The sequence below is a fragment of the Taurulus bubalis genome, assembly GCF_910589615.1.
Source record: "Taurulus bubalis genome assembly, chromosome: 2".
Taxonomy (NCBI): Eukaryota; Metazoa; Chordata; class Actinopteri; order Perciformes; family Cottidae; genus Taurulus; species Taurulus bubalis.
In genome coordinates this window covers 39,681,972-39,702,394 of record NC_136590.1, presented here as the reverse complement: position 1 = coordinate 39,702,394, position 20,423 = coordinate 39,681,972, and the positions used below count along the sequence as shown (strand labels likewise).

At 44.2% G+C, this 20,423-nt stretch overlaps 1 protein-coding gene across 3 annotated transcripts in view; it reads right to left on the bottom strand.

Annotated features, from left to right (window-relative positions):
- The window catches only part of abr (ABR activator of RhoGEF and GTPase), a gene marked incomplete at its 5' end in the record, with an annotated part of 105,430 nt that overhangs the window by 39,935 nt on the left and 45,072 nt on the right, over window positions 1–20,423 (bottom strand). The window contains 9 exons of one of the 3 annotated variants that reach the window (XM_079214458.1): window positions 2,393–2,497; window positions 2,655–2,730; window positions 3,011–3,130; window positions 5,153–5,321; window positions 7,137–7,258; window positions 7,728–7,868; window positions 9,137–9,189; window positions 13,554–13,614; window positions 16,214–16,321. In XM_079214458.1, coding sequence (XP_079070584.1) covers window positions 2,393–2,497; window positions 2,655–2,730; window positions 3,011–3,130; window positions 5,153–5,321; window positions 7,137–7,258; window positions 7,728–7,868; window positions 9,137–9,189; window positions 13,554–13,614; window positions 16,214–16,321 — 955 coding nt within the window. Of the gene's footprint in view, window positions 1–2,392; window positions 2,498–2,654; window positions 2,731–3,010; window positions 3,131–5,152; window positions 5,322–7,136; window positions 7,259–7,727; window positions 7,869–9,136; window positions 9,190–13,216; window positions 13,263–13,553; window positions 13,615–16,213; window positions 16,322–20,423 lie in introns of those variants that run through there. The other 2 variants (XM_079214459.1, XM_079214460.1) reach the window with 2 other exon arrangements.

The window sequence follows — 20,423 nt, the reverse complement described above, 5'->3', positions numbered from 1 at the left end:
AACTTGCAGCCTTATAAGGCCATTTTGGATGATCCTTTCTGCTAATGATCAAACTCCTCAGAAACGCGTGGGATTCATCGGCCTGAAACGAGGGATTTACAGAGAGTTTGGTGAATCCAACTTGACACCAACTTAACTTTCCTCGTAATGTCTAGAAATATTTAAAATGTTTTAAAAAAAAAGGGATAATCAACACATAATTGCTCAGTGGGAGGCCTGTGTGCGTTTCATTCCTTTCAGGTTGGGTGGTCCGAGCTACGCATGAACGTATCATCATCATATCCCATGATGGTTCTCACCCCTTCCGACACCAAGTTACCAGCTTCTGTTATCGTATGACAGCCTTTTTCCTCAGATCGGTATCGGGCCTCACATCAACAAGCAGTCCTCTGCCATAACAACGGAGCTGGCTGCCGGGTGGAGGATCGTGGGTGGACGATTGGGTCGGGGGGGTTTGCTTTGGTTGAGTCCCGTGAAGCCTGGTAAATAAACCACGATGGACTGTTTGGAGCTGCACTGTAGGCGGCTCAGAGGATGGCAGACGAACTGTGTGTGTGTGTGTGTGTGTGTGTGTTGTGTATCCGCGACAGGGGAGTTTTGCGGGGAGAAGGTTCAAAGGTTCAGCTTCGAGGTGGCCTCTGTGCTGCTTTTAGAGCCAAACTCAGATCCATTTCTCTCAATTAGAAGCAAACTATAGCAACAAACTGTGAAAGTCCATGAAGTAATGTGTGATAATTGTTCACAATATGGGCAAAAGAGTCAAAGGAAAGAGCGTTTAATGGTCTCTGCAACATCATCCATCGTCATAGTTGCATGAAACATTCCTCATTTAACCCCCTACTGCGCTCCCTGCTTCACGTGTCACTGAGGTGTGTGTTTATGTTTGCTTTACAATGAATGTTTCCAAGGTCTGAGCTCTGTTTTAACACACAGGGGCATCGCCTCCCTGTGAGAGAAGGAAAATATCATGTGGCCCTGAAACTAAATGACAAGCCTGTTACATAGCAGAGAGGTGATGCTTTAATCCGGTCAGCAGATAGCCTGCACGTGTTAGGGGGTTATGGGAGAACTGTCTTATAGATGTCCTGCTCAAAGGTTGTTTTTTATTGTAATATTAAATGGGATGTTTTATAAACGATCTCCATCAGCAGAGCCGGGCTGCGATGGCGGCAGATGGCTGTGCAGTTCCACGCGGCGACGTACATCCTTGTTTCACATGGAGGCTTCGTACACTTAATGGGGGCCCATTTAACTGAAATATATATGTGCGCATGTGATTGATGTAATAATAAGTTAAAGAAACAGGGAGAGGAGCGCTGGCTCCAGACATGAATGCAAGGAGGACTTTAAGTAACGTTTTATATACTTATGGTTTGATTGTTTCAGTTTATTTTTCAGAGACTAATTCTCCACATTATTCTGAACTTAAACCAAGAACAGGTGATTTGACAGCATATTATTATTAGCACATTATTTCGCCACCAAAGTTATATCTTGAATATATATCGCAACACTGTGAGCAGAGTATCTTTCTTCTTTTTTTTCTGTTCCAAACCATCGCCTGTATAAATCCACTGTTGGTCGACCTGTAGTTGTTTTTCTTCTTTTTACTTATAATCTGAAATATAGATAGATATAAACTCACAGATTGTCTGGTCCTGACCTGGAATTGATTTGTATTACATTGGCAGTCTATTTTGAATAATAAAATAGGGAAGCAGATCACAGCACTATGATGGCAATTGACTAGTTTCCATCAAAAGTCATCAGAATGCAAAATGAAAATGAAAAAGCCAGCCTACTTGCACAGAGATAACCATTGTATGAGAAGCAAACACGGGTCTCTTTTTCTGTCCGAAGCCAGAAAGATTTAGACAGTGTGCCCTTCAGCGTCTTGAAGCCCCTCTGTCAGCTCTGTGGCTGGACGTGTGTATTGTGCGTGAAAGCAGAGACCCTCGTGCCATTTTGGGAGATCAGAGTAGGTCGACCAGATGGCTTTAATGTCACCACCAGCCTCTGAAAGTGGTGCTATGTGGAGATCTGGAGCAAAAACAAACACATAGGAGCTCAGGGCGCAGGCCACCGCCGGCACACTGCGTGGCATTGACTGCTGAGAGCTAGATGAGAAACATATTGTAACCTAGATTCTCTCCTGCAAGGCGCCAGCCCCCCTCTCTGATTATGTAGCTGCTTGTTGTGATGAGAGTGCAATAGCCCCTTTTGTGTGAATTTAAACTCAAAGCCGAGAGGAGAGAGGAAGGAGCGATGGGTGACCGTGTGTGTGTGTTTGTGATTGCGGCTAAAAAAAGGAGACGGCAACTGAGACATGCAGAGCATCCATGCATAAGAGGGAGAGAATACAGAAGATAGTGTGGTGGAGAGTGGTTCTTACCGTCTTTGTTACTTGTGACAGGAATGTTGTGGACAGTTCGGAGTTTGAAACAGGAGCTGGTCAGGACCTGGAGCTCCACAGAACTTAACACGCACGCCTGGAGATCTGACAAACACACAGCGAGCATAGCGCTACGGTCACACTTTCAATTGTCTGGAGGTCCAGTGAGTTAAAGAAGGGGTTTTAAAACCGCTTTGAGATGAAGCACACAGGGTTTCTAACGACATCAAAGGCCTTTAGGACAATTCAAGGCCAGCGTTACCTTTCTTCTGGAGTTTCTGGATGCTTTCCCTCCACTCTGACCTCTCGTAATCGGAGGAGATGAGGAACTGGTAGCTCTGGATACACAAAGAAAATACAACACATGAAGAACCTGCATTTGAAATCATTATTTATTTATTTTTTCCCCAGAAAGTAGAAGGGGAAAAACATTTGAAAAATCACAAAAAATCCACGATGTAACATTATCTCATGCTGCCACTTGATTTTTATTTTGGAAACCTGCATCTAATCCATCAAAGGTCCGTTTAGAAAGGGACGTGTCTCCCTCTAGTGGTGGGAATTGAGTGTTGCGGCAACGTGGCTGCAGGGGGCGACAGGATTGGACGAACGCGTTACCTTTCCGTGTCGGTTGTGGACGCGGAAGGGGATGGTGGGAGAGTGCAGGAGAAGCCACGACTCCTGTTCGTTCATCTTCTTTCTCAGACGCTCCACGCGGCTCTGACCCTTCGGTGCTTTCTAAACACACACACACACACACACACACACACACACACACACACACACACACACACACACACACACACACACACACACACACACACACACACACACACACACACACGCAAACAAGCAAGCAGAGACATTGAATCTTTTTTTAGTCCTGAAACTGAGACAAAGGTTGAGGCAGAGAAACAGTCATCACGTCAAATACTAAACAGTTGCTATGCAGCCTCTAAAACAGAGGTTTTAGACAGTTAAGTCCAACTGTCATAACTCAAATCTTAACACCAAACATGATGAGACACATATTTTTAGATTCAGTGTGACTTACACTTTCCATGAATACTATCTACCAATGTCTGTCACAAATAAATAATTAGAAACAATAGGGGCAAAACAAACACTAAGTCCAAAACCTGCATGAGAATCTTTACAGCTTATGTTTCCCTTGTATCTGTCTGCACACTTAGGGGTACACTGCACACTAGGAACTGCTAGTTGATAATTCTGCATACTTTTAATGGTGCCAATTTGCCAAAATGCTAACAAACATAGGCTTAAAAAAAAACGGGCTTAGGTTGTAGCACCACGGCTAACTAACTGATGGCAGCAATATACATCCCCCCAAATTATGTTTATTTGACTGTCGGTAAAAACTAAAATTGAAAGGATAATCTGTATATTGAGAATAATTGGTTTGATTTCACCACAAACATACAGAATGAAACTAGTTATTTGTGGAAAAATAATAAATGAAGCTATTTTCATTTGATATTTGACTCCACTTTACAAGATTTGATCACTTTGACTTTGTCTCCAGAGGGTTATCAACATCTGTTTCTCCTCTCTTCCTTATCTTAAATCATAATAAGAGACCCATGTGAATTGAATATTGGTGCATCCACGACTGTGGATCTTTGGATGATACAAAAACGTATTGAAATTAAATTAAAATTGTTATCCAACAGGAACAATTTAAAGTCAATATGGCGGAGTACACCGACTAAAGCACGAGTACATTCTGAGATAAAACTATGGGGTAGGTATGGATCATGACAATGACCTATTCATTAGAACTAAACGTCTTATGACTAATGTGTCATTACTCTTATCAGCGTGGTATCGGTTTAATGACATACTTTACATTTTTTCCGAGGAAAACAACGCTCCTGGAAATGAGCGCCGTGCTGCGAGAGTCTTTTTATATAATTAATAAGGATCTCGGCTTCTCGTCAGTCTTTAAGGAAAACAAATACACACCTGCCCTCACCAGGAAGATGTGAGTCAGAGCCTGGATACAATCAGCTGGACATAATAACAGGAACTCTCTGCTCCCGAAGTCTTCAGTGGGACTTGGAACTATTGGAGGATTATATAACTTTCCATTTATTTTCATTTCTTAAACCTCTGCCACTAACTGAATGTTTCAGCCATAGAAATATAACTGACATTGCCTTTCAAATTAACATAGCAGGATGGTCTGAGAGGCAGACATTTTTATATGTACCGTTACCATCGCAAAGGGACCCGTTGAGGCGAGCTGACTATTCTATTTCTTTGGCCAGTGCACAGCGCTGGGCGCCATTTCCTTTTGAACTAGTCAAATGACCACGGCAAACAAGTCCACGCCCGTTCTAGTCTCATTCTACTATGGTTTTTTGCACTAGAAAGGTAAGTTCAACATTTTCCCCAGTTTGATCTATTTTATACATATTTTTGGGATGTCACTATTTTTTTGCATGCAGTTTCCCCACATGGCACAGTGGACCTCGCCGTGACCTCGTCTAAGACAAACAACTACTCAGTTAAAAGGAAGATGCAGCGTTTCCAGTCAGGATAATAAATAGATGGCTATCAAAGTTTTACAGAACTCATTAGTTGAAACTTCCCTCTTGAGTCACTTGTATGTGTTTCTTAGAACAATAGGAACCCAGCTAATGACTCATTTTAAGGAACCCTGGAAAGTTCTGCCAAGAGATGATGGAAAGAAATAAATAACAATAATTGACATGCCGGTAAAAAGCCCAACAGGATTACCTTCTCTTTCTGTATCTCACTCTTTAGGACTGAGATCTTAATCTTCATCTCCTCGATCTCGTGCTCGGGGAGGACCTGGATACTGGGGCAAGGCTCGGAGTCGTCATGGGTCTGGAAGGTCAAGTCGGCCAGAGGGAGGTACCACTTGCACTCATACTGCTGATGGCGACTGCAGATGGACAGGGAGGGAAAGATGGACAGGGTTGGGGGAATATGGGAAACGCAATAAGTCAAAGAATCGTGCAATAAATCAACAACTTAGCTTTTAGACCAAAAGCTGTGAAGATCTACAGAACACAAAAGGCAGTGAAACAACAACAACAACAACAACGTTGTCTGCAAATGAATAGAACATTCTTCAAGTCCGTCCAGATGTCCGCTTGCTTACCAGACATTATAATCTCTGGCTAATTTTGACAAAGCATTACGAGTCGAGATGATTTAATTTGTGACTGTGCTGTGTGGTGTTAAGACATTACTGTGATTAATACACACAATCATCATCCCGATAAAGAAGAAAAGGGCTGGGAGAGAGAAGAGAAAGACACCCATACAACGATAATAATTGGCCAATTGAGATAACAAAAATGTAAGGCCATCCTCTTTTTCTTGTTTGAAAGGCATGCCCATTTGACCCGAGGACTAACTAGATCTGAACACATCAAAATAAAGAATTATGTTCAGCCTGTTGGTGAAGTCGCGTCCTCCGCATAGAGCTTCTACTTCCACCAGAGACCGTAATTAGCTTTCCTGGGTGCTGCACGGCCGACTCATTACCGCTGCGACGCCTTCATCAGAAGGCCCCTTTGAGTAGCTAATGAGAATCTTATGTGCGACGACTGAAATCTTCATTTCGGGGGATTTAAAAAATAATCTATAATAGATTATTGTACATTTTCGATGGACATGTCGCTAAAGGGAAATGAGATTAACGCAGGTGTTCTTTTCATTCTTTTACACCCTTCTTAAGACCCTTGTGTGTGTGTGTGTGTGTGTGTGTGTGTGTGTGTGTGTGTGTGTGTGTGTGTGTGTGTGTGTGTGTGTGTGTGTGTGTGTCTCTCGTCTTGGAAATCTTTTCCTTTTACAGACCATCCGTGCAGTTGCTTTCCTCGTGTACTCTTTGCTCGGCGCACTTAAACACAGCCTTGACGATATTGCACATAGATACATAAACAAAAGAGTGGCGCTCAGTTTGATGCATAACTGAATAGAGTATGAAGACATCCATATAATCCAATCTACGAGCCCTTAAGTAACAAGAGCGAGTCGATATTTATAGATAAAGAAAATGATTAAATATGTATTCTGGAACAGAGTCAATGTAAATATATAAGGATCCTCAGGGACTTCACCCAAGGTGACAGAGTTTCTGGAAGGATCTGCTGCTATAACTGTGTGTGTGTGTGTCTGTGTGTAGGCGGCACACCATAACAGTCCAATTTACAAGTCTGGTAGTGATGGCTTAACGCTGTGTGTGTCCTCCAAGTGAGGGGAGGCTGCGGATGACACGGACAAACGGTGAATGTCAACCAACATCAGATCCAATCAGGCTAAAAGCTGCCGCCGCCGCCAGGTCGGACGTCCCGCAATCTCCGTAAATGTGGGCGCTTAATCCGTGGACATGTGTCAAGCCGCCCCCTCTCTTGACTTCGCCATCGGCTCAAACTGAGTAACACCTTCCACACTTCCTCGTCTCCTCCACTCTCCAACAAATGCCAGAGGCCAAATCCCTGCTCGCCTCTCTCTTTGTTAGTGTGGCCTCAAAAGGCCTCCCCTGTTCAGGAAGAGAGACGGGATATTCTGTAAAGTGCCGGTGTCATCCTTTCTGTTTCTCTGGGGATGACGGGGGGCTTGATGCTGGCGTGGAAGGCAGAATGAACGGCACAAAGAGGGTAATCCTAAGAGGGTGGACATTCAAATGGCTCTGTGCTAAATATGGCTATGATCCTCTTCATCGGAGAGGGAAAAGGTAACGTGGACTCACCCCACAGCCGTCTTCTTCATCTTGGCACAGAGCAGCAGGTCGGTGAAGAGGAAGACGTGCCGAAGCTTCCTGGAGCTTTCCGACACCTCCACCAGGAAGCCATCCTTCACCAGCTGACGGGCCTAGAAGAACAGCTGATGTCACTTCTCGTTGTCCAACCGGCGCCTACACGAGGCTGATGCACTTCAACGTGACGCGGGTCACACAATGTTGAGATCAACACTTTTTGAGATTGTAGCCACCTGGATTTTTAACTGATTCCTTGTTCGAATTATGGCTGCATGGGATATATTTTGGAAAGTTCTTCTAATTGTATGAAATATGTTTTATATGTAATCCTGTATGGGTTTTAGAAGGTCTAAAAATGTCCCTAAATGCAATACTACTAATCTCAGTCAGAGGCATATATTATCACTGTCTGGCTTTCTACATGCAGAGATATTTCCTCCATCCAGGGTCACACTCTCCTTGTGACACAGCATCTAACTTCAAAGTAAATTTTGCATACATTAGGCTCTTGTCTCATTCATACTGAGATAAAAAAACTCCACAAATAATTACACACACACACACACACACACACACACACACCTCTCCCTTGGGGGTGGTGACGGCAGTCCTGCGAGGGTCGATCTCCTCGTTGATGGACGAGAGGAAGTTCTGAGATATCCGCAGAGCGTCCTGCAGGAGCGGGAAGTCCGGGTGGTCCTTGGGAGTGTGTTTCAGCAAGTCCTGCAACACGTGCACAAACACACAAGGTTACACAGACGCACGGGTCGCTGGTTCGAGCCACGATGCACACAACTAATAACTAATCCTTATTGGTGCAATGACATAAAAGAAAACCTGTCTTCTCCTGTATATCCTGAGTCCTGATTGAATGTTGCCTTCTTAATTAAAACCATAATTGTGCTGCGCATGCACAGCTTTCTGATTGAATCCTGACGTAATCTTGTTTCCTTGTAGAGGAGCAGGGTGACGAACAGAGGGCTCCTCTTCCTTCCAAAACAAACACGTCTTGGTTTGCATGACTGGCAGGAACATGATTTTTTTTTAGGAACATACGCATTAGTCCTGGATGCACTGGTCACGTTGTTGCTCCGACAGCTTTATGCAAGTGGAACGACACACATCTAGACATCGCTCTGCTTGCATAATTGGCAGTTACCGCCTTATTATTACTCATCCAAAGAGGTAGCCCAATTGAGGCTGGGGCACCGGGATGAGCAACACAAAGCAGGCTCTGATTGGTCCACTCTTGGGCTGCTGAGGGGACTTGTTAAACCACTTTTGACTTTTACTCTCACTGAGTTTACGGCTGAATCTTTTGAGTACAAACTGTTTATTTAACTTTGAGAGTGAGTGAGTGAGTGAGCTAAAGTTATAGTTAAAAAGGGATAGTTCATCAATTTACAAAACCATAAAACATATTTTCTCACTTTTTGGTGCAATATTGAATAATTTTGGCCCTTTTGGTCCCTAATAAGTTATTTGAATATAAAACCATGTGAGAAGTCAAAAAAGGAGAAATCCCTCTTTAGTGGAACTAAACAACACATAAACATGCAACACGTGACATTGGGGCCCAACTAGACACAAAGGGCTGCCTGGGGCTTGTAAAGGGGTCACACACTAAACAATACAGTGTTTCTTTATGCAAACTATTCATGTGAAAAGTAACCAATACTGTCAAATAAATGTAGAGTAGTAAAGAGTATTATATTTCCATAGTATGAGTATAATGTAGCATAAAAATCAAATATTAAAGTCAAGTACAAGCACCTCTAAATTGTACTACAATATAGTACCGGAGTAAATGTGCAGAGTTACTTCCACCACTGGTTTATTTTGCCCATGTCTCCACACTGATACAATAGAAGTGGATGGGGTTTCTGAAAACATCATCAAATACAGCAGCTCCATCTCCAGAGTTGTAATTGTTTTAGTAATTCGGGAGAGATGATCCTCCAAAGTCGTGGGAGTGTCAGCAGTGTACTCACATGGAGAACCAGGGTGCTTCTGGTCACACGGTCGATGGGCTTGTAAAGGAGAGCTGTGGGGAGAGAAGAGGAAGGCTGAGTCAGCGACACACACACACACACACACACCCCATGGGTTGACGACATTCACCCTAATGACAGTAAGCATCCACACTTGGGTTAAACTTTTTAGGAATTACTATCCCCGTCTAAAGAGAATATAAACATAAATAGATTGGCCCCATCGATAACCAATTCAGCTATTTGCAGCAGTCTCTGCATCGGTGCATCCCTTATCCACACCGCCAGAGAGGCTCTTAGCAATACATGCAGCTGACCCTGACCTTGTAACCTTCCTGTGAAGGGGAGCAAGATAAAAGACAGTTCCCATGTTATTTCTAAAAACATTCTGACTGTGTGTGTTGCAGGTGGGGGGTTACGGCCCAATGAAGACAGAGAGACAGAAACACACAGAAGTCTGTAGGCAGGCTGCTTAACATGCAGTCCATCTCTGGGGTTGATGCTGCAGCCTCCTATTGGTCCGGAAACAGTTTGCTTCCACTGCATATTTAGGCTGCTACTAGGTAAACTACAGCCTGCCCGGAGGCTGGACTCTAACAGATTCTCTCTGGAACACACGGACGCAAACATAAACGGCACAAATGGATGTATACATCTACAGGAGAGCCAGACAGACACGTGACCAGTGTTCATATCCCTCCATCACAGTTTAAGCCTGCACCGCCACACGGGGGCTGGTTGCCCCAGTGGACGGCTTTGATGCTGCTGAGGTGATGTGAACAGCTGGAGGTCTGACACACATGACAGCTCGAGATGAGAAACCCGAAGACAGGACAGAGGGGAAGATAGGGGGGGAATTAAAAAAATAACACAAAGGAGACAGGCGGCAGGCAAGGTGACAGATGTAAGAACCCCCCTAGGGAGAGACGGATAGAAAAGAGGAGAGAGAGGTTGAAGGAAAAACACTTTCATTCATTCCTCCCTCCGTCACACATAGATTCAGGCAGTCATGTAATGAAATGCCAAAAAAAGGTCTCAAGGTCTCAAAATAATAATGCCACCGGTGTCACAAAGCGAAAAACAAAATAATAACGTCGCTCTGTACTTGTTCTCAGGGAGGAAAAAAAGGACGCATGGGTGGAGTATGCAAATAAAACAATCCAGAACCGCAAGGGCACAGAAATCTGGAAAGCAGCTGAAAACGTTCCACCCGCTGATCAAGCTAATCTCCTTTTATTATAGCGCAGACTTAAAGCAACCGATTATTAAAGCGAAGGAGGGGAAGAGAACGCCTTCTGTATGCAGGGCGGGTCGTCCCAGACAGAGGCAGGAACAGTGCTACACTTATCCGTTCATCCCATTGAACGCTGCTCCCATCGACCCGACAGCGCTGCGCTTTCTTCTTCTCTCCCTCGGTACTTTTAAGCGCTCGCCCTCCTTTCCTCTCGCCTCCTCTTTAATCAACTAAAAAGAAACGAAGGGAGCATGTTCAGATCTACTGATCGGGCTTCGTCACACAGAACTTTACACACTCTGACATATACGTACACGCATACACTCAGCGACCCCATCCGAGCAAAGAGAATCTTCTAGAGGGCCTTGCTGATGCTCTTTGAAGTTTCTCCGGTCATTAATACTGCCGCCTCCGTCAATGTTCACTGAACCAATACCGCTACCTCCCGGAGGATTTACTCCATGACCTGCACGGACTACAAGGGGCTGCCAACTTTTACAATGTCCAGGGTGACTTTGGGTTAGCGTGGGTGCAGCTCAGGTGTCGGTTCAGTCGAAGTCAGTACAACAGCTGTATTGATTATTGTGATGCGCTTTGTGCTGCATGCATGAAGCTCTACTGCGCCTGGTTTCTGTTTGCAAACACGAGCCATGCTTATGCGCTGATCTGCGGCAGGAAAAATAATGATCATGTTCAACCGGTTCGGCATGTGAACGCTTGTCAATTAGCACTAAATACACATTAAGCTGATGCGGATGTCGATAGTATCTCAGCTCTTTCGGTCAAAACTAATTAATATTGGACACATTTTGACTCTACGACGGCGCTAGATGGAAAGTTAAGGGATCACCAAAGTCAGTAGGATTCGTCCCCTGAGGACCACGAATGTCCATCAAATCAAATCAAATCCACCAGACAGAAGTGGAGATATTCTAGTCTGGACGAGGTCCCATTGCGCTTACAGAAAGATCAATAACACCTTCCACAGCAAAAGTTCAAAGTCCAGTGGAGAGACAGGCCGAGAGAGGATGAGAAGACGGAGAGAATCAGAGAGGAGGCGGATTATTGGAAGTCGATGACCCGTCGCAGCGAGGTGCCCCTGATTGGTCCTGTTCTCAAGGTCGCCTTGACGACTTGGCTGACGGACAGACAGTTCGTCTTTGCCAAGGAGGGGATGGACCATCAAGGTCCTTGAACGCGGCGCACGGTTCCTCCGCTAGGACGCGGGAGGGACTGCCAGCTTTACTTGGAGAGACGTTCGGCCGCCAATGTTAGGCAGGAGCCGCGACGGAGGACGACGAGGACAGAGCGATAGGAGAGAGAGAGAGAGAGAAAAGAAAGCAGTGACAGATAGGGAGGTGGGTGTATAGGGATTAAGAAAACAAAGAGCAAGCGGTCATGGTGGGGAGCAAGAGTTCCAATTTACATGTAAAACAGGATGCCGGATATTTGATTTAACACTCGTGTTGCTATTTGCATCCATTCATCAGGAGGTGTCTGGCAGATGAAACAGTGAGCTATATGGAGTCTGATAAATTGATTAATTTCAACGGAGAAAATATGCAAAAGCTGCGGGGAAGCCTGGGGTCTACTTAAAATGACATGGAAGGCGAGAAAGATGGATGGATGGATGAGCACAAGGAGGATAGGCAGGTGGGAGGAAGGCATGATGAAAGAGGGAGCGGTAGTTCTGGAGAAATCCCTGGACCACTTGGCCAGGTAATTAAGGAGCCGCAATAGAAAGAGTAATCAAAGCAACTGCCCTGGGTGCTGACGAACGCTGATTGTTGAGGGAATATGACGCGAGCGTGGAACACAATGGTTCAGCAGACCAATCGTAAAGCGGTTCAGTATATTTATTACGGCGCCGTCTCAGCGGTAAAGAAGAGAAACTAATGTGACGATAACCATCAGCATGTTGGGGTCGCTCCTCATTTACGGCGCATTAATTAAAAAAGACATTTCACAGGTACACGAGGCAGTAAATTGACACAAACACATGAACGCTCACCCACCCTCTCTCAGCCCGACAAAGCCACAGCGTTTGCTCATCGTGTCTATTACTGCAGAACAATCAGACAACGTTTCATTATTCCTCCCTGCAGCAGCAAGATGTCTACCCCTCGGTCGCCCCCAAAAACAGCTTAAGTTAAGCAAGACACCAGCAGAGCACAGGCAAATACTTTTAACACACACACACACACACACACAGATCTGACTCGTTCAGATCCTCTGGCGATGAGTATTCTCTCTTAGGAGCCGTGTAAGGCAAACATCCCTTATAAAGGCTTGCTTTTAAACAAACACACACACACACACACACACACACACACACACACACACACACACACACACACACACACACACACACACACACACACACACACACACACACACACACACACACACACACACACACACACAAACGCTGCTGTACCCCTGTATATTATTCTATATGTTGAAAAGCCATGACCAACTGGAGTCGGCCAGTCCCGGCGAGCTGCATATTCTCAGAGGATCATCACTCAGCAAGCGCACAAAAGCTCCGGCGCTTCAAAAGACTTCATCACCTCATTACGCAGGCTACGGCACATGCATGTAGAGGAAAAATCAGCAGCAGCAGACAGATGCTATTTGTGCATTATCATTTCATAAAGCTCCGAGCGTCAGTCCTCCAAATCAGTCTGACAGCTCGTCAGCAACTGTCCCAACTTCCCTGCAAACACGACGCACAACCCATCTACCGTAGAATCAACGACGACGACACCCTGGCTCACAGGGTTGGGGAAGAGACGACGAGGAATAAGGAAAAACACTCCAAGTTGCCCATAACATGCAGCCGTTACCGTATGTGCAGTTGCAACACAGTCTGAGGACCACAAGCACCTCCATATCCCTCATCTCCTCTCCTCACTCTGTTCTCCTGCTCACTGCCTCCTTTCTCAGGCAAAGACGGGCAGAGAGAGAGAGAGAGAGAGAGAGGCAGAGAGAGAGAGAGAGAGAGAGAGAGAGAGAGAGAGAGCGCTCACACATGTGCATGTTTGCCTCCCAAAGCCCGCTACTGAAGCAGAAGGGGCAGGACTGGAGTCTTAAAGCAGCAATCTAGTCTGGACAGATGCACATGCACACTCACAAATAGACACATATAGACTAGAATGCATAGACACAGAAACACACACTTACCCTCCATTGAGACAGTTGTGGTACAATCTTTGGAGTCTTTAGGACCTTTTACTTTGAGGTTCTGAAATAAAAAACAGAGGAGGGGGATGATCAATTGAATTAACCACGCTCTTGCTCCCACGCTCACACGAACTAAGACACACACAGCTCTGTACTTGCTCGGCTGAGGCTGATAGGCTGAAGTAATGAAGGCGTATAGGGTCGCTGCAGCAGACTGAGACAGCTGAAGGAGACTAAGCCACCACAAGTTTACCTCACAGAAGAGTACAGCTACAACCTCTACAGCACAAGTGGGACATTATATTAATTAAAAGGAAAACATGACAATTTGTATTCTAATTACTCTGTGTTGCCTTAAATTCTTGAACAACTCTTTGTTTTTCTGACATGCCTCCATGGTGAACAGAGAATACAAAATAAAAATATAATGGTGAAGTCTTGTTTGTTTCATTTCATCAAGACTTTTCTCCCTTTTTGTGATTCTCTGTTCACCGTGGAGGCTTCAGGTACTCGAGGTAATTCTTAAGGACTCCTTACGGTGTTAATAAAAAATAGAGTTTAAATGTAATCTACTGTGAAATGCTCACCAGGAAATGGAGGGTCTTATATTTAGAAACTAAAGCTGACCATCTACACCAGGGGTCTCAAACTCAATTTGGCTTGGGGCCACCACTGGTATTGTGATCTCACCGGAGGGCCACACAGAAAGCGCAACATTTTTTTTTACATTCATAACATATTTTCGTCCAGCAGTTTCTATACATTTTTATAATAATATTTAACAGTGCAAATATATTTTATTTTTTAAAATAACTTATTGAAACTGCATCGAACCAACAAATGCAAAACCTGAATACATTTGTACTTTATTCTATTTCTTGCCAGACACCTGGCAGCGCTTCTGCTCACACAGCTGAGCCACATTGACCCTGATCCAGGTCACAGTAGAAACCCTGATCCAGGTCACAGTGAAACCCTGATCCAGGTCACAGTGAAACCCTGAGTACAGCTTCACGATGGGCATCACTAAGCCTGGACCTGTACTTGCATTTATTAAAGTTCATAGTCAAGAAAGGTTTCTCACAGATGTGTGCTTCCAAAAAGGTACATGACCCGACTGATCACTTTTGTCAGCTCAGGGAAGGATGGAGGCAATTCTCTCAGAAATGGTCCAGTCATGTCTGGTTTTCCTTGTGCCTCTGAATTTAGCTTTTAGATCTCTGTTGCACTGCAAGTCAATAAGATCCATTTGCAACAGACTCGGGACTGAGAAATGACTTCATACTACAGATCAAGCTTCATGGGGTGTATGCACATGAAACATTAATATTACAACAGTTTTTGTTTTCAAACACAAATATTTACTATATATTTGAGTCAAAATATGTTCTATAAAAAAACAAACTATTTACAATGTTTACACAATGTGCATGTTTCAGTTTCGTTTTTTCAAGAGCAGTTTTCAGAACAACATATGTACTATGTATGTGTATGTATGTGTGTACTGTGTACTCTTAACCAGCGCATGGTCGTGTGTCTAGCGCAGAGTAAAACTGAACAGCTGAGCGGAGCAGAGCTGCCGTCTCTCTCTGGACAGTGTTGATTTTTTAGAACACCAAAAGGTCTTTTTTTCTCAGGTGGTAGTGTGTTGTCTGTCTGAATAAAAAACAGTGTATCTTTGCAGCGTATGTGGGTGGGTGGGTCCTTAGGGATTTCCTGAGTGTTCATTGGGTAGTTTCACACAAAATGTCGACTGACACCTGAATCAACAAATCAGGTGAAAGGTGGAGCTCGACACAGACGCCTCAGGCTGTGAGCTCCTATGAGAGGCACGTATGATCACACAGAGAAGTTGGGCGGAACCTCCGGACTTTGGCGCATCTAGCAGCATCTGAATCTTTTTTTTACTCCGTTTTTTCACGGAGCTATTAATAGAAACGTCCAGTAAACGTTATCTTACGGGCTGCGCGCGCGGACCTCAGAAAAACGCGTCGGCCGCACTAACACTAAACTTTGATGTCAAGTAGGGGGCCACAAAATATCGGCTAGCGGGCCGCAATTGGCCCGCGGGCCGCGAGTTTGAGACCCCTGATCTACACAGCATTACAAACGTTTGCCATTGCCATATTCAAACGGGTATTCAAAGTCCAGTACATTGGCCAAGAAATGGAATCCAACTATTCATTGTGCAAGCATGGGAATGAGGGAGTGGGAGCAGGATTGAGATGACCATGGTTATCACTTCTGTCACAGTTCATCTGCCTAAACACTAACACGCTTCACATGTGCTCAGTGGAGCATATTTTAACATTGGTGTATCTGTTAATTGTGTTTTAAGCTAGTGTTCCTCAAAATAAGATCACGTTTCCTGTAAACACTGTTGCTTCCAGTCCAAAAGAGGATGTTTCGAGCCGCCTTGCTTCCCCTCTGCTGTCCTTAAGCGTACATTTGTCCACTTTACCGAAGAGGATTAACGTTATGGTTTAAAGGCCAAATAATAGATTATGTGTCAAGAAAAAAGACACAATACTACTCATGTTACAAAAATAAAAACGTCTCAGAATCTAATAAACGCGTCATATTTTCCATTCAGACATGTCTTTCTTACATCCTTCCAACCGCCACTCGAGTCTGTGATCATCTTTTGGGGATGAACTTACCTCAGATATCTTCTGGAACTGAACGTTGGCCTGGCTGCATTTCTCTGCCGTCTCTAGCGCCACCTTGTAGTTGTCCACAAAGGCCTTGTACACTCCCAACTGGCTGGCCTGGGGAACACGAGAGAGAACAAGAGACGTGAGGCGACCGGCTGGTGTGAGTCAACGACTGTGGCATGAACCTCTCTTCTGTTTGATATGAATTGTTTAAAAAGGACAATTCAGACCCATTGAGCAACTGGTTGACTGTCTGATACATTTAGTATTGCAACACAGCACAAGTCTGTCGTGACAGGAAACCAAAACCATCCATAGCGTCACGCGTTTATATTCAAATTCACATAGAGCTCTGGCAGATTAATTAATTTACATTCAGGGGATTTTTGCCTGGAAAGGGGAGGTGGTGTTGAAAAGAGTGCTGCAGTCCCTCTTTGGCTCTATCTGCATACATAAAAGGATCCCCCCCCCCCACACACACACACACACATACAGTAAAGCCAATGCACACAAGCTAATCACATTCCCATAGCGCTGCTCTGTGCTCCCGCCTGAGACAGATTCACTTTCTCTTTCATGAACAGCCCCTCTCTGCTTCGCTGTATGTGCATTGTAACACAAGCTGCAGACCAGCAGTGCATGAATATGCATCCTGCTACAGCCGTGCTTGAATGGCTGGGCTGAAGAGCCGACTGCACCCTATTAAAGCAATGAGATTGGTTTCATTGAATAGAGTGAATGAGTAAGACTTGTTACTTTTGTTCTTAAAGCCCCCCCTTTCTTCTATTTTCATTTCCTCTCCTTCCACTTCCCCTCAGAGTGTGAAGAGAGGAGACATGAGGGAACCATCCGGCCTCATATGACACCTCGAAGATGATGTTGGAGATCAATAGTCTTCACAGGGAACAGACGACAGAGGAAATAAAACCAATAGCCAACAGTTATTTTGTGATGAAGTCATCTCAGCACCATCCTGACACAGACATTGAGCCAAATAAAGACTTACACAGACAGGAACTCAGCCAAACAAGTGTCACTGTCTGTACATCATCTCTTCATAATTGGAGACCATGTCAAACCAAAAACCTTGGATGGAAAAGACAAACCACCACGATGATGTTTCCAAAGATCCAGGATTTTTTGGACTTGGCAGCTTGGCTGGAAAGCACCAAACCGAGCGCAGTGACGCGATCACGGTATTTCATCGGATCACCTCTCCGGCAACGCTCGTCACTGAGGACGCAGGACCTCGAGCGGCGCTCCAAGCACAGCGCCCACCCTTCACACAACGAGATCGCAGGTCAGGGTGGCGGGTGGGAAAACAACAGCTTGTGTTTGAGAGTGGAGGCGGGAAGGAGACGATGAGGAGGGAAAGAAAGAGGAAGGGTATGAAACAGAAAGAAAAGAGGGGGGGGATTGGAGTCTCGAGTAGAAATAGACATTTTCACGCACTTCAAAATGCCTTTCAGATAACTTACATCCTCACTGCAAGTTGGACAGCCGAACGCTGTGGGGCCAAACCATGTTTAAAAATATCTCCTGCATGATTCTATAGCTCTGAATGCATCACACAGAACATAATCCACCATGGATTTCTTTCCTTTTAGAGGATGCAGAGGCTTCTATTTATATGGATATGTTCATAAAAGAAAACACAGATGAACACAACAATAATATATATACAATAATTTGGCTATATAGGGAAAGATTGAATGCAGCCAACTCATCAATGCTTGTATTCAAATTATTAAGCCGACATCAGCCTGATGACTATTTATTAATGGGCGACATGCGTGTTCTGGACAGGCTTGACGACAGCCGACTGACTTGCATATCGAAACCCGAGTAAACAATTCATTGCACAGTCAAATGTTGTACACGCAGCACTCTGTTGTCTACAACGGCCACAGTTCCTCCCGTTGCCCAAATACATTGTTCCCCTTTGATCTTTAACACTCAAACGCCAGTCAGTCGCTCAAATGTCATGTAACCAACATGGTGCCGGTTACCATCAAACCAGGGAGACTTCACCACAACACTGCCTCTCAAATGACCAGCATCACAGCGTGGCGACAGCAGAATTCTATACATAAACCATAATCTCAAGGTGAAATAACCCTGACCCCAAAATGAGCACGAGGTAATTTCATGCGACGTAGTCCGACAACACAGCAGACGTTTGTGTCCTGAAGACACAAAAGAATAAAGGCGAACAACCAAATCTCATAGAAATCCATCCAATAGTAGTTGGCATGAAGCCAAAAATGTCAACTGTATGTGGGAATGTCTGACCATAACATGTATACAATTCTATTGCAATGCCTCCAATGGCCGGAGACCCTTCCACTTCAAATGTGGTCCAATACAATCGAGGCAGTCACAGGCCGCAGCTGAGCCCGTTTCCTGTCTGAGAAAGGGGAGCAAAGCTGGAACTGTGGCCGGCTTTCTGCAACTCTGTCCCTCTTTGTTGCTTCAGTGGCCTCCGTGCTGCTGACAAGGAGCGGTAGGGAGTGCACCAGCTAATTACGCTGCCATCTGTACTCTCACACTGCCACTCTGACTAAATGTTTCGCCGCCTCACGACACGCTCATGTACGCACATATACGCTGCGCAGATGGGAGCTGATGACTACACTAATAGGCGTCACTTGGTGGTGCGACTCCTGGAGAGAGGAGGAGGAAGGAGGAGGAAGTACTTATCAAACCACTGAAAAGGATTCAGTTTCTACACAGAGCTCTGTTCATTTTCTCTGTATAGAAGCTAACGTAGCATTGCCAATCAATCTCTGTGAGCTGCGACCACATTTCAAAGCGGTTCAAAACATTTAAATTAACACAATTGTAATTTAAAAAAGGAAATATGACCACGAAGAATAAGTGACAAAATAAAGATATTCAAAGCTAACTTTCCAACAAGAGTATTCGATTTTGAATTTCAGCACCAATTATCCATTTGTGCTTTAAACATAAACTGTGAACAGCAACGTAAGTAACTGGACATGGTTCATTTCTGTGGGGACGTTACTGTAAATTATTGTAAATGAACTAGCTAACTTTAGTTTCTTTGGTCACTATCTTGTTGTGAACACATGAGTTACGGACGGGACAGAAGGACAGTAGCTAGGAGTTACAGATTCAGTTGTTCTTGCAGCTAGCCGCTCCACCAGCAGCTAGCTAGCTAGCTTGCTTAGCTCAAGCCAAATGCTAGTTAACAAGAGTGCTAAAGTGAGAAAAACTGCTAAAGTGAAGTCTGTTTCATTGGTGCTTTCATTAAGTCAGTGGGTTACTGCTAATAATAACCTTTGCTGACATGTTTTTTTATCCATTTACTTGAAACCTTTTGTGAGGTGTTGAAAATCAAAAGCGAAAGATGTCAATATGGCAGAAAGCCCCGTTTCATATTAGAATAAGAGAGACCTCATCAGGTACCTCATAACGAACGCTGTTGCTATATACATCGGTCAAACCCACCGGCTGGTTACAATCTGTAGCTGAGTCATGAAGCAGAAGCATGTACCTTAACATTTAACCTTATGATAACAAACTTTGGGGCTCCTAGATTTTGGCGAGAAATATATGGTGACAAACTGTAATTGATAAAAAGATCAGACCTGCAGTCTAACCATACGCTCAGATATTGTTCACAACTTTTCTTTCTAAAAGTGAGAAATAGAGATGTTGGTCGTGAGGAGTGTGTTCATGACATTTATTATTGTGTTCGAGACAAAACAGCAGAGTGATTTAGCAAAATGGATCCCTCAGAATGGGACATTTGATAAACAGGCAACTCATTAGCGAGACTTAATTACGTCTCCTAAGATCCAAACACATGAGGCGAGCTGAATACGGGACATGCTCAACTGCTATTCACATGTATCTGGTTATTGTCATGAAACTTAAAAAGGGAGATTTTGAAAACCGCATATACAATTCTCATAAGCCTGTCAGGGTCAGGCTAATGGAGTTTCCTATGTACGATAATAGGCTCTGTTATTACTAATTAAATATCAAATCCACAACGACACTGGATTTCTATTGGTGTGGAATGATGTTAAGGAAAGCAATACTTTCTAATTTGTAAGTTAATAACAAGAGTTTATCGTCTATTATCTTTAAAAAAAAAAAATCAGATGACAATGTGAGGCTGTAAAAGTCACAATAATAAGGAAAAAGTAGATCATTTGGATAAAAAGAAAGAAAGTTAACTTTGTTAATG